Source organism: Rutidosis leptorrhynchoides, chromosome 9, assembly GCF_046630445.1.
Source record: "Rutidosis leptorrhynchoides isolate AG116_Rl617_1_P2 chromosome 9, CSIRO_AGI_Rlap_v1, whole genome shotgun sequence".
Taxonomy (NCBI): Eukaryota; Viridiplantae; Streptophyta; class Magnoliopsida; order Asterales; family Asteraceae; genus Rutidosis; species Rutidosis leptorrhynchoides.
Genome location: NC_092341.1, coordinates 258,989,669 through 259,015,833, shown reverse-complemented (window position 1 = coordinate 259,015,833; position 26,165 = coordinate 258,989,669). Strand labels below are relative to the sequence as shown.

At 34.6% G+C, this 26,165-nt stretch overlaps 1 protein-coding gene across 1 annotated transcript; it reads right to left on the bottom strand.

The window, feature by feature from the left end:
- Window positions 1-16,660: 16,660 nt before the first annotated feature.
- LOC139868722 (uncharacterized) lies at window positions 16,661-18,092 on the bottom strand. Its single transcript, XM_071857057.1, has 3 exons — window positions 17,560-18,092; window positions 17,109-17,327; window positions 16,661-16,715 (listed from the first exon to the last, which is right to left on the bottom strand). Exons 1-3 carry the CDS (start codon window positions 18,090-18,092, stop codon window positions 16,661-16,663), a joined length of 807 nt encoding a protein of 268 aa, XP_071713158.1.
- Between the last annotated feature and the right edge of the window lie 8,073 nt (window positions 18,093-26,165).

Sequence of the window (26,165 nt, the reverse complement as noted above, 5' to 3'; positions counted from 1 at the left end):
AAACTTTGTTCACGAACATTATAGATTGGATGAAAATATGAACATTTAATAAAGACACTTTGTGTTAAAATTTTTTATTTTGGCGGGAAAACGTTCGAAGAAGTAATATGTAACAATTATCGTGTTTTTCGAACGTATGTTGAGGTTTTAGATATTAGGGTTTAGATATTAGGGTTTGGAAATTTAGGTTTTATGGTTTAGATTTAGGATTTAGATTGAGTTTTTAACACAACGGCTCTATTGAGTCGACAACAATCGTCGATTTATTGGCGACTTGACTGACTCTTAGAGCCTAAATTAAATTTCAAGTAGGATTTAAAACCCATGAAAATTTGATTCTACTATTTTCATGGCGTCTATTATTATTTTTATTTTTTAAAAAAAAATTCCTACGTAAAGGCCGGAGGTCCTCTCGGAAGCAATCTCTTTATCTTTCGAATAAAGAGAGGGATGACTTTCTCTACTCTTGAGAGTATTTCACTCTGGGTGGAGAAATGACTTGTCTTTATTCTCGGATATGGGAAGGATTGTCTACATCTTACCTCCCACATACCCCACTTATGTGGGATTGAGTTTTGTTGTTGTTGTTGTTGTTGTTGTTGTTGTATTGAGTTTTTAACACGAACGGTTTAGAGTTTAGGGTTTAGGGTTTGGGGTTTAGGGACTAAACCCAAAACACCAAACCCTAAACCTAAACTCTAAATCGGGCTAAATTTTACTTCACGAAACATGAAAAAAAAACTTTAACATTCTTCACGATCAATATTATCTTGAATGTTACTTTTGGCGATCGTTTTTTCGCCTAAATAATAACATTCATCACAGAGTGTCGGTTTTAAATGTTCGTATTTTCGTGTGATCTTGATGCCTGAAAAAAATTCCAAAAAAACGAAAAAAAAAAATTTGGTTTCCCCCACTTCCCCCCGATTGGTTACTTCCCCATTGATCCTGCCCATATATATATATATATATATATATATATATATATATATATATATATATATATATATATATATATATATATATATATATATATATATATATATATATATATATATATAAACTCTCAACCTCAAGGTTGTCAGGGTGACCTCGGTACTGCCAAGCCATTGGCTCCTTGATAGTATATATATTAAATATTTATCTTAATAGTTTACAATTTGAAAATGTATATTAATGACGATTATTACGAAGATTTATGTTTGCAATTATATTATTTTACTCGTAATAAACATAAATTAAAAGAAATTAAATAAACTATATATATATATATATATATATATATATATATATATATATATATATATAAAGATCAAAAAAATACTTTAATAGTATTTTTTTATTGAGATGTATCAAATTAATAATCAAAGATAGTTAACATATAACATGCAACTAAAAATGCTACTGACAAAAAAATATTTAGGGAACTAAATTTAAAAAAGAATTAAAAAAGCTTAAAATATGAAAGTAAATTAATGTCACATTGCTTCAATATTTCTTAAAAAAATAATAAATCAATAATATGATTAAATGGAAATAGTGTTCAAACTTTGCGTTGTAGCTCATGTGGTAGTGGTCTGCCTTTCTTAGCGAGAGGTCAGGAGTTCGACTCCCGTGAAGTGCAACATTACACATAAGGTTGCCCATTTACCCTTGAATTCCACTCAAGGGTGCCTTTCGCACATCGAGTTACGGGGGCAGTGGGGGAGGGGGTTTACCGTCCATGTCTTCGGATTGGGCCGAGTTTCCTCATGGGCAGCAATTGGGGGCGGGTTATTCAACTGCAGAGAGATGAACGCGTGAGTGGTTAAGTCCTCCATGTGTGATCCTACTGCTTTCAAGAAAAAAAAGTGTTCAAACACATATCCAAAATATCATTTGATTTCGTAAAATGATATAATTTCATATATATTACATTAAAAATAAAAAGATCAAAAAAATACTTTAATAGTATTTTTTTATTGAGATGTATCAAATTAATAATCAAAGATAATTAACATATAACATGCAACTAAAAATGCTACTGACAAAAAAATATTTAAAAAAGATAAATTTAAAAAAGAGTTAAAAAAGCTTAAAATATGAAAGTAAATTAATGTCATATTGCTTCAATATTTCTTAAAAAAATAATAAATCAATAATATGATTAAATGGAAATAGTGTTCAAACCTTGCGTTGTAGCTCATGTGGTAGTGATCTGCCTTTCTTAGCGAGAGGTCAGGAGTTCGACTCCCGTGAAGTGCAACATTACACATAAGTTTGCCCTTTTACCCTTGAATTCCACTCAAGGGTGCATTTCGCACATCGCGTTACGGGGGCAGTGGGGGAGGGGGTTTACCGTCCATGTCTTCGGATTGGGGCGAGTTTCCTCATGGGCAGCAATTGAGGGCGGGTTATGCAACTGCAGAGAGATGAACGCGTGAGTGGTTAAGTCCTCCATGTGTAATCCTACTGCTTTCAAGAAAAAAAAGTGTTCAAACCCATATCCAAAATATCATTTGATTTCGTAAAATGACAAATATCAAGAGCTCTTTTAGTTTAATTGGTAATGGGTAATGCGTAATATAGTGGTACTTTTAAATTATAGATATTTGAAACGATTGTGAAATAACTACATTAATTAATTAAAATGTATCTTTAAATAAAAATATTTGTACTGACTGAATAGTTTAGAGATGAAAAACATTTATCAGAAAATACACTCTGTAGTATGTATGTCATATACACGTCTTGTGAAACGGTGCTCAACTTAATAAAGTAAATAAATTTATTGTTCAAGTAAGAATGACGACATTGTGATAATATTAATGGAAATCACAAAATATATAAAGTTAATACTCATTACAAATGTCACACTTTGTACAGAGTAGTTTATACAAAAAAAATTTTTTAACGGCAAGCAGTAATATATTTTATTATGAAAACGAATATGTACAGTGAGTGGAAACATGCTCCTAATTACATGAGAGAAACACGAAACACGAAGAAATACAAAAAACAAAAATACACATGTAAAATAATACTCGAAGAATAGACAAAAACGAAGACGAGAGAATAGTGCCACCAAACTGTTAAGGGTGATTCGTAGAGTACCCACGAATGAGCAGGCTTGAAATATCAAGTAGGGCATATGAGGTTTTACAGTGCTGACAATTCCAGCGACAAAGTGACCCAACCATATGCCCATTTCTCCCAGGCGTGAGCACACCAACGACCCAATATGGAAAACAGTTTGTGCACTAAATTCAGCTATTAACCGATCCCCGAACGGCAAAAGACATCAGAATCGAAAGCACGTGGGTTAGAGATCCAAAGGTCCTATTCAAGCGATGACTTTTTACTTCTATTAGAGATCCATTCAAAAGTCTTCAACTGTATTTCCTTGAAAACAAGATCACAAGTTGGTTTTGACTTAGTGAAGGTTCAAACATTTCTATTTTTCCAAATCAAGTATCCCGTAATTCATTCGACTGCTTGCCACACTTGCCTGCCTACAAGTGAGCAAAACGAAATGTCATGACCAAGGAAAGCATCAGTCATGGTGAGAGAAGGTAGCGGGCCAATATTCCACCAGTTGTAAATCTTAACCCAAGTCTCAAAAGCGACATTGCACCGAAAAAGCGAGTGTTCCACCGACTCCAGATCATTATCACAAAGTGGACATCGAACCGTCCCTAGGTCCATGCCCCGCTTGTCAAGTTCATTCCTAGTTGGAAGACGAAGTTGTCTCGCCCGCCATACAAAGAGCTCTACCTTTAATGGAACGAGGTGGTTGCGTAAGGTGCGAGCAGGAAAGGGTCCAGAATTCAGCGAGGCTTTCGTCAAAAGTTTCGTAAGCGCATAACTGAGAATGATTCATTAGGGTTTAAAGTCCATATCCATTCCTCACGACCTAAGCTACAAGGTACAAAACTAGATAAACTATTAGTAATATTGGTGATGTCCCCTTGCAATCTCCCCGAGATGTCACAGGACCAACACCAATTAAAAGAGATACAGTTATTCTCCCAACGAACCCGTTCCCGAATGGTAGCATTTTGGTTCATGTCAAGGCAAAAAAGTCTATTATATTTATCTTTTAACAAGTAATTATCAAGCCAAGCAACATTCCAAAATTCAGTTTGAGACCCATCAACAATGCGTTTCTTAAAAGATTGAACAAAAGGTACATCCAAGTTATTAAGACCAATGCCGACCTTCATAATAGATGACCAAGTGGACCGGGTGCGATTCGCAGCCGGATTAAAAGCCACGCTTAACCCACCATCAGCCCCGTAAATGCTTTGAATTAATTTGACCCATAAAGAATTGTGTTCCTTTTTGAATCTCCACCACCATTCCTCTGGTAACGTGTGACGACCCGAAAATTTTCGATCAAATTTAAACTTAATCTTTGTATGATTTTGACATGATAAGCAAAGTCTGTAATGTTGAGTCTCTAAAACTTTGGAACTATATTCATATAACCAATTACCCTTTTTACTGTGCTCGACGATTCACGAACATTTATGTGTATGTAGATATGTATATATAATATATAGTACATTAATTGAAAACGTTAGCAAAGTATTAGAGGTATAATACTTTACATGAACATAATTGTTTCAATATATGTTTAATATATTTATCGACGGAATTAAATGATAATATCAAACGATTGAACTATCAGATACATCGTGATATGATTACGGGTCTCTGTTGTGAGGTCCACTGTGATTTAAGAAATCTGTTCTTTTTAAAAATATTCTGAAAATGGTAAAGTGATTTACAAGTAAGAACAAATTCGTCAATTAACGGGAACTAGACAAAAGTTAGTGGAGATTTCTGTTAAATTTTCAATGCATGCTTTACAATAACTTCTTCGTGACTCTTGATAAGTTAATTATTTAACTTTCATAAAATTAATAGTAAGAACATGAAATGTAAATGGATGTCGACAAGATAAGCAAATGGATATGTTGATTTAAAACGATTTCATACGTTTAATTGTCCGTTGGACTTAACCCTACGATTCACGAATAAACTGTAAGTAAAAACTGGAAACCATTATGACTTATATATTACATGATTTTACTTTATTAAATGAAAAAGTTTTATGATATAACAATTTCTATTATTTAAACCTTTTAATAAAATGATTTTGAATATAAGTAGTTTTGGAAAACTAAACCTTATAGTATTATTGATTTAGTTTCAAACGTACGAAAATATTTTTTTCGATATAATAGAATTTGATTATAAAATGTTTTTATGGATTTTAAATGATGTGAAAATAAAAATAAAGATAAAGATAAAATAAAGGTTTCTAATGAGCACCAAAAGACTACAACATTTCATCTCAAGATTACAAGTTAAAATGATGGAAATCACTAAACCTGCGCACTTGCACGAGAAAAATCATAACTAAATCATACTGACTCGAAAAAGGGTGATTCCGGTGTCCAGACGTCCCTAACTCATAAATCTACAACTTTCAAGAAGACATCATACGCGGATCGCGTACCATCTACGTGAAACGCGTAATGTTTGTCGACATAAAAAGTGATGGCGGCTTTTAATTTAACACGTTTATTATTATTATATTATTATATTATCTTATCATAATTATTATATTATTATATTATATTATTATATTATTAATTTACGTATATAAATATGAATGAGAAGTTCGCAGAAACATATAACACAAATACAGAAATATTACTCCGTATCATTTTATCTATAATTTACTCCGCATCAATTTTATTTTTATTTTTCAAAATGGGTTTTCGAGCGGGACAGAGCTAAGGAAATTATGGGTTATGGATATGGAGGTTATGGGTAATATTCATGGGTCTTGTTCTTGAGGTCAACCTGATATCTATTCGTTCCATTGCGTCTACGTACTCTCCTGCAATATTGAATCACAATATTGATACGTGAGCATTCATATCTTATCTTTTAAAATATTAATAGTGTATCCATGTCTAGTGCTCAAGTATATATGTTTATGCATGCTTGTATGCTTTAATTTTGTCGTTAGATAGTTTATGATGAATCACGAATTTGATACATATGCTACTGATATAAAGTATATGATATGCATGTTTTTGGAAAGCTGACGAAAAATTATTAACTTTTCATTTAGAAATCGCGTGATTTCGATGAACGGATTAAAAGATATGGTCAACTGAATTATGATTAAAGTTAATTGAATTTGTGTTTGAAACTGTAAATTAATATTTAAACAACTTGTCTATGAGATTGATAATTTGGATTTTCAAATATTACTAATCGAGTAAATGAATTTCTATATAAAGCACGTCTCGTTTTGTTGAACAATTTTGAAAGTTGACTGTCTTATCATGTTTTAAAGCTTTATAAACACTATAATCTGATTTTACAAGTATTGGAAAGCTATGTGAAATAATAAAATATTTTCGATTGCCATGATAATTCAAATATAATATAGCTCCTGAAATAAATAATATTTTAAGTTTGATAAACTATAAATTCGTTCAATTATCAAGACTTATACTATGATAATAAACATGTATAGATTTAAAGATCATATTGGGTCAGGTTGACTGTTGAGATGACTTTTGTTATGTAACAACCCAACCCGATATACAAACGATCACGTGGAAATATCAAATAAAAAAAAATCTTGTACAGCTTAATGGCGCGGCGCGCCGTTTTGGCCTGGAGCGGCGCTCCATTTGGGCCTGTCCAAAATCCAACTTAGCGAAAATGTTTGACCAATTCCCGACGTATTTAGACCAAACGCTTTTCACAACGTAATCATATATGAAAAACTAACACATTCCATTCATAAAATAAGTTTTACGAAGCGGGGTCCACATCGACCCAAATTACCCCTTTAAGTACAAAATACTAGTTTCGACTCCACAATTTTAAATACAAAATAAGAGCCGAGCATGGCGATTGGGGATACGCTACCCAATCTTAATTAATTCAACAAGCCTTCTAATGCAACTACGCGAGCCACTAGTTCCCACGCTTACCCGAGCCACCGCATCCAAGCAAATCTATAAAAAAAATGTAAACAACGAGAGGGTAAGCTAACGCTTAGTGAGTGAAAACATACTACATACACATATATGCATAAAATGGACACGCCACATAATTAAACAAATACCGCATACCGGAGCATCCAAGTATAAAGGCAAGCTAATCTAAGCATACCGTACGATCACTAAGCAACAAGCTAAATATGCACCAACAACATAAGTTCAGCAACGACGATGTAAACAACGCCAAGAAACTACACCTGGAGGGTTAGCTACATCACGACAATATATATATATATATATATATATATATATATATATATATATATATATATATATATATATATATATATATATATATATATATATATATATATATATATATATATATATATATATATTTAAAACAATAAATAAACGTCCGAGGTTAACTCCTAAACCAAATACCGAGACCGACAACCAAAACGCACAACCGTGCCAATTGAACCTATACACAAGCCCATCAAAACCACCTATATGTGAAGTGAGCTCTATAACCGAGAACCACTTCACCCGACCCGCACCCATCCTACACATACATGTGCACATAGAATATTAACACTCACCTTGTCGCCTTGAATAATGCTACCGAATAATCCGCAATCACCGATGGAATGTACCTATTCCATTTATCACATAACAAGTAACACAATTAGGGTGGATATACAAATCAACCCAAATTGACAGCTAGTGCAATTTCGACCAAAATCCACTTCCAAGCACCAACCGCGCCCAAACTAACCAATAATCACTAACACAAGTGAGAATGGTCCTAATCTGCCAATCAAATCCAATCATAGGTGTTAAACACCTATCTTGCCCAAAATGACACTTAAACCCTAATTTGACCCATAAGAAGTCAATATCACGCCATTAGCAAGTTTTGACACCAAAACATATTTAACTCGGTTCTATGCTTCAACTTAATCCATTTTAAGTTTATAAACCTTATTAAATCGGCAATTGAGTCATAATCATCAACAAACCCTAATTTTGACTCTAGTCAAAATTAGTCAACCACAAGAACCCTAATGGTTTCCAAAACATCAATAATCACTAATACTAATGATTATACACTATTTACAAGTCTTAAACATGGTTAAATCATTAACCAACCCAAAACCCGCCAAATATCAAAATAGCAAGTTTCCATAAACCCTCTTCATCAACTAAGTGGGTTTTACAACTAACTATCTCAAACCCTAACATTGAATCTCAAATCAAACAATGAAATTCGGAGTTTGAACTTACCAATACCGCCAAAATGATGCCGTTGACGAGATGAACAACTTTAATACTTAAGACTTGACCCGAATCAAACTTCTTCTTCTCCAAATGGAGCTTTCTCTCACTTAAAATGGGTTTCTCACTCTAGGGTTTGATGAGAGGGTTTGATGAGTGAAATGTGATCCAAAATGATCAATGGATCAGTTTTGATGACCCCAAACCGACCCCAAGTGAAAAGACTAAAGTACCCCTCATTTAAACACTTTAAAAATGATGAAAATTGCATCAGACGTGATCGAAGCACCGCTCCATAAGGTGGAGCGCCGCTCCGACCTTTAGGTCAGTTTCCAGTAACTTGTTTTGGCCATAACTTTTTGACCGTAGCTCCGTTTTCGATGAATCAAATATCGTTGGAAACGTAATAAGATTTTCTTTCCAATGGTAAGGCTTTGAAGCATCAACTCAAATTTATTTAGGGTTGAAAAGATACGTACACACCTTGTCACTTCAGACAACGTCCAGTTTCCTTCGACATTCGAGCAAGCAACACGTACGTGCTTCGTATACTTCATACACGCATTGTACACCATAAATACATTATGTACAATAAATATTTGGGTCTTACAACTCTCCCCCACTTAAACTCGATCACGTCCTCATGATCTTCTCCACTTAACCAATCCGGACCTACTCAACGGTCCTCAATCATAAGTCCCAATCCGAACCTTCCTAGACAATTCTTCCCAATGAATCACCTTTAACAACTAAAATCGTCACCCGCGATTTATCAAAACACAATCCTATCACTAAAACCTGCTCAAGTCCCCATATCGGGAAAAACTCAACCCATCTCGTACCAAGATATCAATTCCTTAGCGTACCTTTACCAAGGACAACGCTAAAAATGACCAAGTCTCAACCTAAAGTCAACAATTCGAACGTTGAAGATCGAATTACATGAATCCTTACGGATTACACTTACCACTAAACATCCTTTGTAGTGCGCAATACAACTAATACGCCACTATCCTAACATCATAAGCAACGGCTAATACCAAAAGCGCCCAAAACGACTATGGCAACGCTAATCCTAAGGTGTACAAAACCGACTATTGTCACACCCGTAACAACATGTGAGCGAAACACGGCTATCACAATCACTAATCACACAACATGGTCCTCATGATCCCACCATCGGTGTATAAAACAACCGATAGATCACACCACACGGTCCTTACAACTCCACCATCGGTGTATAAAACAACCGATAGATCACTCAACACGTGATGAAGTCAGCGGACCCCGTCAACGGTCATGCTTCACCGATATATCACTACTCCCATGATGAAGTTAGCGGACCCCGAAGGTCATGCTCCACCAATCAACGATCCCATGATGAAGTCAGCGGACCCCGAAGGTCATGCTCCATCAATCAACGATCCCATGATGAAGTCAGCGGACCCCGAAAGTCATGCTTCACCAATCAACGATCTCATGATGAAGTCAGTGGACCCCGAAAGTCATGCTTCACCAATCAACGATCTCATGATGAAGTCAGCGGACCCCGAAAGTCATGCTTCACCAATCAACGATCTCATGATGAAGTCAGCGGACCCCGAAAGTGATGCTTCACCAATCAACGATCTCATGATGAAGTCAGCGGACCCCGAAAGTCATGCTTCACCAATCAACGATCTCATGATGAGGTCAGCGGACCCCAAAAGTCATGCTTCACCAATCAACGATCTCATGATGAAGTCAGTGGACCCCGAAAGTCAGGCTTCACCAATCAACGATCTCATGATGAAGTCAGCGGACCCCGAAAGTCACGCTTCACCAATCAACGATCTCATGATGAAGTCAGCGGACCCCGAAAGTCATGCTTCACCAATCAACGATCTCATGATGAAGTCAGCGGACCCCGAAAGTCATGCTTCACCAATCAACGATCTCATGATGAAGTCAGCGGACCCCGAAAGTCATGCTTCATCAATCACATACGCACTTTTGGCCTCAAATAACGAGTAGTGCAACATCGCGCTCTGCTACACTATAGTGAACCCTAACGGATACCACTAACCCTCCACACAATCGAGCAAGAACCACCTATATCGAACATAGGCACAAAACAATAATTCTCTATAAGAGAATCCACCACGCACATCCCTTAACCGAGGGATTCCACCTTGCTCGCCATACCCGTCCATTATCTCTCAACGAGATTTACCACATTACCACCTTGGTGATAATTCAAATCCAAAATCATAGGTACAATTTAACCGAAATTGTACTCTACCACAAATCGACCAAATCTAGGTCCCGACACAAATTTTGGATCTACCATAAGCATTGTCCGAAATCTCACACTAAAACCTCCTCGTGCGGGAGTGTAACTCCCCCACTTGGAATTACGTTCCATAACCGCATCTCGTACACCCGTACAATGCTACCAAAGGTAGACTTTACCAATAATTGGGTTCACACGGCCCATCACCATGTCTTGCTCCAACTTTGAGCATACCAAGGATCCTAACCTATCCTTAAACACTTCGAACGAAAAGTGTACCACAAATTACACGAACTATACACTCGCAATCATCTAATTGCTTTAGTTTGTCGAATTTCACCTGATCACTCATGAACCTAAGGGTTTCACTTCGGTACCCTAAGTACAATGTAACCGCAACACAATCGGAGTCGAACACCACGCTAGTAGGTATAAAAAGGCACCTAATGTCGCGTCACGTAGACTCCTTTACCAACATGCATCGAGATCGACACTCGATTTCAAGAGTTTCAATCCACCCGACGAACCTCATGGTTCATCAACTTCAACACGAAAGCGAACACGCGCTTAACGACCGAACACCAAAACCCATTTCCATGGTTTGGTAGAAACATTTCCCAAATACTAAGGAATGCTTGGTTGCACCAAGTCTTATGCCCTTCGCCCGACAATCAAACGTCACCATAGGGTACTTCTATTAGGAACGTCACCCATATCAATAACATGCACAACACCATTGAGACTTTAAGGGTCTCACTCAAACGAGCTTAACGACCCGATACCAACCAAAATGCTTAAGCACCCAAGGATTCGCATCATAGGATCAAGGCACAACACACCACTTATACACTCTACTGAGAGCATACCGGAACCATAAACGTAAACCGCCCGCTTGCTACGAATTATCTCCAACGGAGAATAAAGTTTAGCTAAGACTTACGCACATACCGCATATTATTACAAACGACCAACATATAATTTCATACTAAAGGTACCAAATGTAGCGTTGTTGGGCTTCCGTGCTCCACTACCCATCATGTATTTGCGCTCTAACCCCCTAACCCGATCGTCATGCGATTCGGAACACTCTGACTTCTGGTGTCCCTCCATCCGGCAAATGAAACACCTGATTGAGCCTAAAGGCACCACCGTACAATCTTGTGCCAAATGACCCAGTTCCTCACACTTAAAGCACGTGAGCTTGTAACCCTTCTTACTCTTCTTCTTCACATTCCCGGCGCCTTCAGGTGTACTTAGTGCCCTCATACCATGAGCACCATGTAATCCTAACCTTGCAAGTACATCTTCATCATCGCTACCTCGAGGTTTGGGAACCCTCTTTTCAAACTCTTCCTTTACAACTTTAGTCACTTGGTCTCGAACCATTTTCGTCATTTGTCCTTCGACCAACTCCTTGGTTACTTCTCTAACTTTGCCGGTGAAAACCGAGACATATTGTTCAAACACGGCCTCAATCTTTAACGTTAACTCATCCTTCCCTTCGTGAATAGGCTCACTCGTTCTGTCTCCATCTTCCGTTTTCATTCTAAGGGATGCAAACGATTAGATCACGAATGTATAGACCACACGCACAACAATGTCCCATCTTGCTAAACACTCGTCGTACATCACTTGTTAGACATGTTTTGCACCCGTAATAAGGTTTGCAAGTCCTTATTACGCATACACGCCATATCAACTTGTTAGTACGACGACCGCCTCGCTTGATGTCATAAACAAACACAAACAAATTCTACGTGACAACAACACACGTGAGAATTATTATCACAACACAATAATATATTAATAATATCCGCATTACTAATATAAACGTTAGTCCACTTACAAACAAGGCACTAACTATAACCCATTCTGACCCGTAATCCTACAAGTCCCGTAACAAATTAAGCACACTCAAAAGTCTAAGTCTAGGCACCTATCTCAAGTCGCCTAAATCACTTAGACCATGCTCTGATACCACTTGTAACAACCCAACCCGATATACAAACGATCACGTGGAAATATTAAATAAAAAAAAATTTCTTGTACAGCATAATGGCACGGCGCGCCGTTTTAGCCTGGAGCGGCGCTCCATTTGGGCCTGTCCAAAATCCAACTTAGCGAAAATGTTTGACCAATTCCCGACGTATTTAGACCAAACGCTTTTCACAACGTAATCATATATGGAAAACTAGCACATTCCATTCATAAAATAAGTTTTACAAAGCGGGGCCCACATCGACCCAAATTACTCCTTTAAGTACAAAATACTAGTTTCGACTCCACAATTTTAAACACAAAATAAGAGCCGAGCATGGTGATTGGGGATACGCTACCCAATCCTAATTAATCCAAAAGCAAGCCTTCTAAAGCAACTACGCGAGCCACTAGTTCCCACGCTTACCCGAGCCACCGCATCCAAGCAAATCTATAAAAAAAAATGTAAACAACGAGAGGGTAAGCTAACGCTTAGTGAGTGAAAACATACTAAATACACATATATGCATAAAATGGACACGCCACATAATTAAATAAATACCGCATACCGGAGCATCCAAGCATAAAGGCAAGCTAATCTAAGCATACCGTACGGTCACTAAGCAACAAGCTAAATATGTACCAACAACATAAGTTCACCAACGACGATGTAAACAACGCCAAGAAACTACACCCGGAGGGTTAGCTACATGGCGACAATACAACAATATATATATATATATATATATATATATATATATATATATATATATATATATATATATATATATATATATATATATTTAAAATAATAAATAAACGTCCGAGGTTAACTCCTAAACCAAATACCAAGACCGACAACCAAAACGCACAACCGTGCCAATTGAACCTATACACAAGCCCATCAAAACCACCTATATGTGAAGTGAGCTCTATAACCGAGAACCACTTCACCCGACCCGCACCCATCCTACACATACATGTGCACATAGGATATTAACACTCACCTTGTCGCCTTGAAGAATGCTACCGAATAATCAACAATCACCGATGAAATGTACCTATTCCATTTATCACATAACAAGTAACACAATTAGGGTGGATATAAAAATCAACCCAAATTGACAACTAGTGCAATTTCGACCCAAATGCACTTCCAAGCACCAACCGCGCCCAAACTAACCAATAATCACTAACACAAGTGAGAATGGTCCTAATATGCCAATCAAAGCCAATCATAGGTGTTAAACACCTATCTTGCCCAAAATGACACTTAAACCCCAATTTGACCCATAAGAAGTCAATATCACGCCATTAGCAAGTTTTGACACCAAAACATATTTAACTCGGTTCAATGCTTCAACTTAATCCATTTTAAGTTTATAAACCTTATTAAATCGGCAATTGAGTCATAATCATCAACAAACCCTAATTTTGACTCTAGTCAAAATTAGTCAACCACAAGAACCCTAATGGTTTCCAAAACATCAATAATCACTAATACTAGTGACTATACACCATTTACAAGTCTTAAACATGGTTAAATCATTAACCAACCCAAAACCCGCCAAATATCAAAATAGCAAGTTTCCATAAACCCTCTTCATCAACTAAGTGGGTTTTACAACTAACTATCTCAAACCCTAACATTGAATCTCAAATCAAACAATGAAATTCGTAGTTTGAACTTACCAATACCGCCAAAATGATGCTGTTGACGAGATGAACAGCTTTAATACTTGAGACTTGACCCAAATCAAACTTCTTCTTCTCCAAATGGAGCTTTCTCTCACTTAAAATGGGTTTCTCACTCTAGGGTTTGATGAGAGGGTTTGATGAGTGAAATGTGATCCAAAATGATCAATGGATCAGTTTTGATGACCCCAAACCGACCCCAAGTGAAAAGACCAAAGTACCCCTCATTTAAACACTTTAAAAATGCTAAAAATTGCATCAGACGCGATCGGAGCACCGCTCCATAAGGTGGAGCGCCACTCCAACCTTCAGGTCAGTTTCCAGTAACTTGTTTTGCCCATAACTTTTTAACCGTAGCTCCGTTTTCGATGAATCAAATATCGTTGGAAACGTAATAAGATTTTATTTCCAATGGTAAGGCTTTGAAACATCAACTCAAAATTTATTTGGGGTTGAAAAGATACGTACACACCTTGTCACTTCAGACAACGTCCAGTTTCCTTCGACGTTCGAGCAAGCAACACGTACGTGCTTCGTATACTTCATACACGCATCGTACACCATAAATACATTATGTACAATAAATATTTGGGTCTTACATGTTAACTTTTGCATGTCGGTCTCGAGCATTAGGATTGTGATACACTATGACCCGACCTAGTTTATTAGACATGTATTGACCAACATATATTATCTAGGTTGAGATGTACGGTTATTTTGCATTTTGAGTTTCGGTTACATTTCGGTGAATGACCTTATGTGCTGCTAAGGTGAGTTTTATTTGCTCCCTTTTTAATTGCTTTTGCAATCTATATTTTTGGGCTGAGAATACATGCACTTTATTTTAAATGCAATGGATACAAGTACATACTTAATTCTACTCTGAGTTTGAACCAAAAATCCCTTAGCTTTGGTAACTAGTAGCTGCCGGTTATAAGAACTGGTGGGCGCGAATAGTTGTATATGGATCCATAGGGCTTGACATCCCGGTCCGTTCCAGGTATAGAAATCCTAGCCTGAACTATAAAACAGACGTATGCTATTTGAGTTTAGTACACGTTGATTGCGTGTATTGTACATGTTGGTTGCATGTATGTTAAAATAGGGGTACTTATTATAACGTTAAAGCTTAGTTACCAGGGTGCTCAATCTTGTAGAATATTTTGATAAACGTTTCTGGATGAGAACAACTGAAATCTTGTGATCCACCTTTATATACAGATTATGCGCAACATTAAAACTATGAACTCACCAACCTTTGTGTTGACACTTTGAAGCGTGTTTATTCTCAGGTTCCTAGAAGTCTTCCGCTGTTTACTTATACGTTATACAAGCTATGTGCATGGAGTCATACATGATTTATTCAAGAAAACTTTGCATTCACAAAATCATCACCATGTATCTTATTTTGACTGCATTGTCAACGGATGTAGTATTGTAAACTATTATATACGGTGATTGTCTATACGTAGAAATCATCAGACGTCGAAAACCTTGGATTTATATATATAAATTTTTGGTGTGCCTTTTCAAAAGAATGCAAGGTTTACAAAACGTATCATATAGAGGTCAAAACCTCACTATGAAATCAATGAATGATGTATTCGTCCAAAAGGGATTTGGACGGGTCATCACATAACGCTTGATTTTTAATCACATGTGGTCCAATATCAAGCCCCCCAAATTCCAGTGGTAATAGACAAGTATCCCATTTTATCCATTACATTTTCGACACATCACTCGACCCGCCACAAAAAAAACGACGTCTCAAGCTTTCTAATCTATTTATAACACATGTAGGAGCTTTAAAAAGTGAAAAAAAGTTAAGAGGTAGACTAGATAATAGAAATTTGATGAGAGTTAGTCGCTCGATGTAGGATAGAGATTTAGCCTTCCTGTCCACTAATCTTTTCCCAAACTTTTCAAAAACCGGTTCCCAATCTTTTGCATTCTTTATGAAGGATCCGATAGGAAGGCCATGATAGGTAATCGGTAATGTACCTGCCACGCAACCAAGCCATTCGGCCATAGCACTTGTTTTCGAATTAGATACCATGAGCCCGTACACACAACTTTTATGAAAATTTACTTTTAAACCCGAAGTTGCTTCGAAGCACTTAAGTATCTTCATGAGGTTACGCGCGTTCCTCTTACTCCATTCCCCAAAAAACAAGGTGTCGTCCGCGTATTGTAAGTGGGTTAGATGGATGTTGTCTCGACCAAACCGAAGCCCAGAGAACCACTTCGAAGTAGCTGCTGTTTTCGTAAGATGATTAAGTCCCTCGGCCGCCATGATGAAGAGGTAAGGAGATAGTGGATCACCTTGTCGTACTCCTCTTTGAAGTTTGAATTCTTTCGTAGGCGAACCGTTCATCAATATGGAGATAGATGCCAAAGAGAGACATGATTTGATCCATTTAATCCATCAAGAACCAAACCCCATTAGCTTCATGATCTCGAACAAGAAGTCCCAGTTAATACTGTCGAAAGCCTTCTCAAAGTCAACTTTAAATAAAAAAAACCTTTACATTTAGTAGCTTTCATATCATGTAGTGCTTCGTTGGCGATTAAGATACCATCCAGAATATAACGATTTATGATGCATGCACTTTGTTCGAACCCGATAATCGAAGAGAAGACGGCCTGAAGTCTATTTGTCAACACTTTGGACAGAATTTTGTACAAACACCCAATAAGACTAATCGGACGGTAGTCACCAAAACCTTGTGGATCGTTCTTTTATGGGATTAAAGCAATGAAAGATGATTTACAGCCATTGGATATTTCACCCGAATCCCAAACCCGATTAAAAAAATACAAGAATATCTTCTTTGACTACATCCCAAAATTTAACGAAAAATTTCATATTGAACCTGTAAGGACCCGGTGCCTTATCCCCTCCATAATTGGTAATAGCATTAAAAATTTCAACTAGGGTAAAAGGTGTTTCAATGTGATTTTCTTCCTCGGAGGTGAGGCATTTTTCAAGAGGATCCCGAATTTTAAACCTTATTGCATTTGTGTCCCTGAATCTTTCTTGGAAGTGTTTGAAAGCTTCCAATTTAATTGTTTCCGAATCTTCAACCCATAAGCTATTCAAGTTAACCCACGAATATTGTTTTTATTTTGTTTCCTTATTATACACGAATGAAAGTATTTGTTATTTTCATCCCCATCCGTAGCCCACTTAACTCTAGATTTATGTTTTAGGATTTCGGATTTCTGTTTGTCTTTTTCGAACCACTTCTTCCTTGTGTGAAGCCATACTAAAATTTCCGATTCTGTTAAATCACGTGAACCTAGGAGGTTTTCCCACTTAGCTACCTCTTTTTGCAAGTTCTCAATCTCGATGTTGAGAGTGTTGTATTTTGGATTAGATTTTTATTTATCACCAGTTTAGTCCTTTTGAGTTTGTCCCTAACAATACAATCAGCCCGGGGGTTTCTAGTAGCCAATTTCCACTCGTCCTTAATTAATTCTTCACATTCCACATCTTCGAAACAATTATTAAAAACACGTGTTGGTCTCGGCCCAAAGTCATTAGCACAAACTTTCAAAATAATAGGACAATGATCAGAATGTTTTCGATCTAAAGTACACGCAACAATACCAACCCACCTAGTTATACAAGCTTTCGAGACCAAAAACCTGTCAAGTTTGCTATATTTTAGACCATCATCACTTATCCTAGTGAACTTCATACCTCCTAACGGAATCTCGACTAAATTAGATTTATCAATAAAGTCATTGAACATTTTTGCCCTGCTTTCAACAAAGACACAATTCTTGCGCTCTGATTCTCTTCTTACTTCGTTAAAATCGCCACAAATAATCCAATCATCAACATCAACCTGCATGATACTTTTAAGTCTATCAAAAAACTTTTGTTTAAGGTTATCAATGTGGGGCTCGTAAACATTAATAATAATAGAATCCGAAGTTTTACCCACCCACTGCCCTTTGATATCTAAAAAGAACTTTTGTTCAACCACTTGAGACACAATAAATTTTGAAGGATTCTAAATAAGGATAGTACCACCCGAAAAACCCACCGCAAGTTTGTAAACGTACTCAAAATTATTATTTCCCCATATAATTTCAATGAGCCCATCATTTAACTTTTTAAGTTTGGATTCTTGAATTGAAAAGATGTCAGGATTATGACTTCAGATTAGGTCCTTTAACCGATTAATAGTATCTTCTCCAATCTTCCAGAGACCACGTACATTCAATGAAATGATGTCATAACCCGACCTTAACCATAAGGACGAATACAATAACATATGATTTCATCGCGAGGTATTGACCTCTATATGCGACATTTTTAAAAAACTGCATTCGTTTTTACAATACAAACCATAGCTTTTATTACAAATACAAGGTTTAAACAACTTAATAATGATTATCGTTTAGCGATAATCTTAGACTTACAAACTTTACATGTGATAATAACAATACGACCTCCAACATATTTTACATTACAAATCCTCCGATATGCAGTTTTATTTTTGACACAAATATGCATACTCAAGATCTTGCTTAAATTCAACATATTGCAGCGGAAGCTTTTAGTTATCACCTGAGAATAAACATGCTTAAAACGTCAACATAAAGTTGGTGAGATATAGGTTTAATGCCGGCAGCGTTATAAATATAGACCACAAGATTTCATATATAAACGTTTTAATAAAAATATTCTAAGTTGTTGAGCACTTGATAACCATACTTAACATTTAATCAACGTCGCATATTCCCTTTATTATGAAATCTTACTACACCGTACCAAGTGTAGTTACCGAAACGAAGTACTGTGCAACCGTTGAATACTGGTCGTCCAGTCCGGTTGGGGTTGTCAGGCCCGATAGATCTATCAACAGGATTCGCGTTTACAATACCTCATGTAAATAATAGTTACCAAGTTACAGGGAAGTATGCCAGTGGTACAACTCAACGTAGAATATATATTTTTAATCACTTGTGTCCATAACGTAAATCATAAAATGCATGTATTCTCATCCCGAAATATTTAGAGTTTAAAAGTGGGACTATATACTCACTTTTGTCTTGAAGGTATTTAACTCGACTTGGTCTCCGATAGATATCACGAACCTAACCATATATATAATATATCAACATATTTTCTTTTCAAGTAATCGTTACATATATATATATATATATATATATATATATATATATATATATATACTTATAATACTTTTAATATTTTCTTAGTCCGTAGTTAGCAGTCCGATGTTAGTGGTCCACAATTAGTTGCTTAAATAAAATAAATAAAGACCCCATCGTATTCGTGTTGATCAGAATTAATCTTGACCCATGGTACCATGTTGTCAAATGACGTGTTGCGTACATAAAGTATCGTGTTGTCAAATGACGTGTTGCGTACAATCATGAGGTCTTATGATTAATCTTCTCGTGTTGTTTACGGGTGGTCCTGAAATATATAAAATAAAATCATAAGTAAATATATATTAAATATTATGTTAATTAGCCAAGATATGATTAATCCGATTTTGTCATAATATGATATATTACAGGTCTTGAAGTGTTTTAAAAATCAAATTAGAAGGATCTATTTAGTTTGCGAACAGGTTTGAAATCATTCAAACTATGTTCTTGTTGTTAAAAATTTTATAACACAAAATAAGATAGCTATATAAATATGAATCGAATAAGATTATGAATAAGGTTACTACCTCAAGTTACTTGGATAAAGCTACTGGAAAAGATAGAAAATAATCTTGGAATCAAAAGAGTGGTGGAGTGGGATTGAAAGATTGGAAGTAATCTCCTTGAAATCGGATGACTATATTGATACGTTCTTGAGTAGGTAAATGAAGAGAGATTAGGGAGTGAATTAACTTGAAAGAAAATTGGAAATGAAATTGTATGTGTGTGTGTGCAAAATAGCATGATTATGGGATGGATATATAGGAGATTTAGTTTGTTTTCTTGCACAAAAGTCACACATGAGGTTAAATGGCTGGTTCCCACATGTAACATCATGTCTAGTGGCTGATCATTGAAGTTTATTGTTGGTATATACCAATAGTAAATACGTATAGAAGCTGGGTATGATACGGTTACATATACCCTAGATATACTTGTAGAAATTTTGAGGAATCGGAACGAGAATTCAAATATGGACGGGTTTATAACTGTAAAAGAGGCTCAAAACTGGGCTTTTATTTTTGGGTCAAACCGGGCCAAAATAAAATTTTAAGACATTTTTAATAAAGCAATGTTAGCTCGACCCCAGCCAGGGGCTCTGCCCCTTGGACCCCGCCAGGGGTTGCCACCCCTTGGACCCCGCCAGGGGTTGCCACCCCTTGGACCCCGCTTATCGGGGGCACTGCCCCCGAACCCCCGTCATAATCAAGATAAGTTCAAACAAGTGTGCACTCCACACTTCCCCAAACTTGTTCGATATTTATCAAGATTATTTTGGTTACAAATTAATCCTATTACACTTAAATCATATTGGTGACATAAATCACAACACATTATAGATTGTAAGTATATATGTCAAAGAACGTTACATATAGTTATCGTTTTGAAAACTTAAGTTAGTGGTCTCAAAGTATACTTATAACTCATTGTTGTTAGTTCACAATGAAATGTTAAACCATCCTTAAATCATGTTAAATATGTATAGATATGTACATATACATAATCGTATAATTATCGTGTGTTATATAGTTCGTGATATCATCGGTCAAATTGGACGGTCAAACGTTGTGTAAAACTCTTTTCAAAAATATAAGTCTCAACAGTTTGGATTGCTTATCATGTTGGTAAGGTTTAATTTATGTAAATATTAATCTCATAAGTATAGAACGATCGGAAAATTCTGGGTCGTTACAAATGATCTTCATAATAAATAATTATAAATAAAGAATGAAAAAATGACTTACAGTGCGGAGATTAACTCTCCAGAGCAGACTCGACCCATTCTAATCCAATTTCATTCCCGAACTCTTGCAACCCAACAATGCCACTGGAGATCAATGTTTCCTTAGTCAACACTGTTTTTGCACCAGGAGTGTTCAGAGGTTTTTTTATCCTCTTCTTGCTCTTTATCTTTATACCTTCATCACCTGTAACAATATGTACTAGACCTTGAGGACATTTGACATCCCTGAAGTTGCTCGACTTTCTAGCGACAACCCGGAAATTTCCGATCAAATTTAAACATTAATCTTTATATATTCCCGACACGATAAGCAAAGTTTGTAAGTTGAATCTCAAGAATTTTAAACTGTGTTCATACATTCATTGAACCTCGACCAAATTCTAAAGATTCACGAACCATTATACGAACGAATATGATTATATATGTATATGTGTATATATTATAACTTGATAACGTTAACAAAATATTAAGTATAAATACTTTACAATATAGTATTTGGTTCCATATGTTGTCGATGGAATTCCATAGTAATCAATTGATGTAGTTTTCAACTGTACGAAAACACTTTTTCATATAACAGGACTTGTCTATCTAAACTGCCTTTAAATAAATAAACGTAAGTTGAAATATCGGTTGTAACGTGTATATAAAACGTGTTCATTAAATATATATGTTTTTAAATTATGTATACGGTAGTAACACCCGCCTAGTGACGCAATTGATATTTAAAAACGATTAGTACTTGTATCCATTTAAATTCTTAAAAAGAAAAACATTAAGCGCTAAACTATTTTCCTAAATGAAATAAAAATAAACTTTGGAAAATAAATAGTTTTGAAAAACTAAATGTTGTATTGGACACAAACTTATATTTCTAAATATGTATATATATCTATATTTTTAACTTAGTCATAAAACATCCCAATACAAAATAATATATTTTTGTAAACAAGGAGTCACTGATTTATAGAAGCAAATGACCACGACGCTCAAATTTTATAAGATACATTTTCATAAAGCATTTTTTTTGATAAATAAATCAAATTATTATTAAAGGTACACGTCGCGTAACGTAAAAGTCTAGTTTTCTAAACGTACGAAAGTGCGCTCGAAAAACCGAAAGTGGTATATGAGTCGAGTGACAACGTATGAGTCATTTGGACAAAATTTACATTTTTACTACGCACGTAAATTTAATATAATATTTAATTAATTCTAAAGATTAAATATAATATATATTAAATAATATTAAAAAAACTACGTATATGTAATGTGTTATATATGGAAAAGGGGGTTTCGGCAGTCCTTAATGAGTGGATATATGCTGTAAAGATGCTTCATGCGTTCGCATGGTATAGCCACACCAAATCCATGCGATCGCATGGTGAAAATTTGGTGATTACATACTTTAAAAACCGAACACATCTCATTCTGGTTCATTTGCATCTTCTTTCTATTACGGAATATTATGTATATTAATTAAATTAATATTATTATTATTATTATTATTATTAATCTTATTATTATTATTATTATTATTATAATTATTATTATTATTATTATTATTATTATTATTATTATTATTATTATTATTATTATTAGTATTTAGTATTATTATTAGTACATGTTATACATAAAATACTACGACAAGGGGTACGCACGAGTTATCTTAAAACATTTTGGGAGCTGGATAGGGCTAAGGAAATTATGGGTTATGGCTATGGAGGTGATGGGTATGGTTCATGGATATGCTCGTGAGGTCAATTTAGTGTTTGTCATCTCCGTTGTGTCTACGTACCTTTCCTGCAATATTGAATCTCAATATTGATACGTGAGTACTCGTGAATTAATTTTTACATAATAATAGTGTATCCCTGACTAGTGCTCGAGTATTTAGGATTATGCATTCTTGTACTTTTGATATTGCCCTCAGTTAGGTTATGTTGAATCTCGAATTAGTTACACCTGCGATTGAGATAAGGTATAAGATATGCATGTCGTTGAAAAGCTAGCGAAAAATTAAGAACTTTTCATTTAGATGTCGAATGGATTCGATGAACGGATTAGAAGTTATAGTCAATTGAATTTTTGATATTATTATTATAAATGATTATTTTCATCGTCGTTATTATCATCGTTCTAGTTTTTATCAAATTATTATTATCATTGTTATTATTATTATTATTATTATCAATAAAAAGTATTATCATTAAAAATTGTTATTTTTTATTATTATTACTATTGTTAAAGTTATAATTAACATTATTATTATTATTATTATTAATCATTAAAATAGTTATTAGTAATATCATTATCATAACATTTATTATTATTAGTATTATAATATTAAGTAACACTTAATTAGTATAACTACTATTATTATCATTAAAATGAACGCGATATGAAAGACGATTTAAAAGTTACTAACAAATCGATTAGGAAATAATGAGTATGTGTATCATGATGAAATTTAAAATATTGTATGACATTGATATGGATAAAATTATCGTTTTTCATTATTTTTATCACTATTATTATTAAAAGTATTATTAATATTAAAAATATCATTATTTTACAAAAATTATTATTTTTAAGAGGAATATCATTGCTAATATAAAATTTCATTATTTTTATGAATTAGAACTATCATTTCATCATAACATCATTTTTAGTAAATATAAAAATTAATATTTTTATTAATAGGATAATAATCATTATTATTACAAAATAATACAACTTTTACTTATTATTATTACCAATGTTATTTTATCAAATAAATATGTAATATAATTACCTTAATAAAACCTATCGTAATATTTTTATGATATCAAATTGTGACGATCGCTCCAAATCCGTATGGACGAACACGTCATTCATCGATTTCATTGCGAGGTATTTGACCTCTATATGATACGTTTTATAAACATTGCATTCTTTTGAAAAGGCAAACCATATATGAATATTTAAATCAAAGGTTTTCGACATCTGATGATTTCTACATATAGACAATCACCGTAAATAATAGTTTACAACAGTACTTCCGTTGACAATGCAGTCAAAATAAGATACATGATGATGATTTGGTGAATGCAACGTTTTCTTGAAAAATATGCCATGTAAGACTCCATGCACATAGCTTGTCTATCATATAAGCAAACAGCGGAAGACTTCTAGGAACCTGAGAATAAACATGCTAACAAGTGTCAACACAAAGGTTGGTGAGTTCATAGTTTTAGTGTTTCGCATAATCTGTATATAAAAGTGGATCACAAGATTTCAGTTGTTTCATCCAGAAACGTTTATCAATAGATTCTACATAACAGAGCACCCTGGTAACTAAGCTTTAACGTTATAATGATAATTACCCCATTCGTTTTAATACACGCAAACCAACGTGTCATAAACTCAAATAACATACATTCGTTAAAAGGCTAGCGCTCTAGCTCGGACGGGGATGTCAAGCCCTATGGATCCATATACTATTATTCACGCCCACCAGTTCACATCCTATGTACTGGCAGTTACTAGTTACCAAAGCTAAGGGATTTTCGGTTTAAACTCAGTGTAGAATTAAGTATGTACTTGTATCCATGGCATTTAAAATAAAGTGCATGTATTCTCAGCCCAAAAATATAGATTTCAAAAGCAATTAAAAGGGGAGCAAATGAAACTCACGCATATAAATATTGTAAATCAGTTAATAAAGCATTTGCATATATTCTCAGCCCAAAAATGTAGAGAGTAAAAGGGATCATATGAAACTCACCTTAGCAGCACATAAAGTTGTTCATCGTAATGTGACCGAAACTCGGAATATCAAATAATCATAGATCTCAACGTATCAATATTGAGATTTAATATTGTAGGACAGTACGTAGACGTAACGGAGATGATAAATACTAGGTTTGACTGTACGAGCATAACCCTCGAACAATACCCATAACCTCCTTAGTAATAACCCATAATTTCCTTAGCTCTATCCTGCTCGTAAAACCATTTTGAAAGTGACACACTCATAACCTGGTCGTAGTATTTTATGTATAATACTAATTAATAATATTAATAATAATAAGATTAATAATAATATTAATCTTAATAATAATAATAATAATAATAATAATAATAATAATAATAATAATAATAATAATAATAATAATAATAATAATAATAATATAAATACGGAGTATGATATGTATGTGTGTGTAAGACAGAGACCAAAATACTTGAGCTTTTATAGGTGTGGCCTGATTCTGATGCCCATGCGATCGCATGGGTTTTATGCCTATTTGCCATGCGATCGCATGGCCGTCAGATCCAGCTCACATATTTTTTGTAATTTTGTTTGTCGACATAATTTAATATAATATATATAATATATTTAATTTAAATAATTAATTATTTATTATATTAAATTCATGTGCATAGTTGACTTGTAATTTTCGTTCCGATGACTCGTACGTTATCACTCGACTTATGTCTCGATTCCGGTTTCTCGAACGCATTTTCGTACGCTTAGAAAACTCGCAATTTACGTTTTGTGACTCGTACCTTTGTCAAAATATAGTCTTAAATTATCAATAAACTATATCATTCAAAGCGTATCTTAAACTTTCGAGTGTTTTGGTCATTTACTTCTATAAATCATTGTCTCGCTATTTGTTGATATATATATATATATAATAATAAATCGTTTTATGACCAAGTTAATATATATTTTCAACATTCATAAACACGTTTTAAATATACGTCGCAAGTTATTCATACAATTAATATTCTAACTTATCATATATATTCAATTAAATATTTAAACCAATAAATTTAATGTACGGCATCAAACAATTAATACATTGTTACGTTTTCAAGTTATAGTATATATATATATATATATATATATATATATATATATATATATATATATATATATATGTATCTATTTACATATAATTGTTCGCGAATCGTCGAGAACAACCAAAGGGTATTTGAATATATGAAAGTAGTT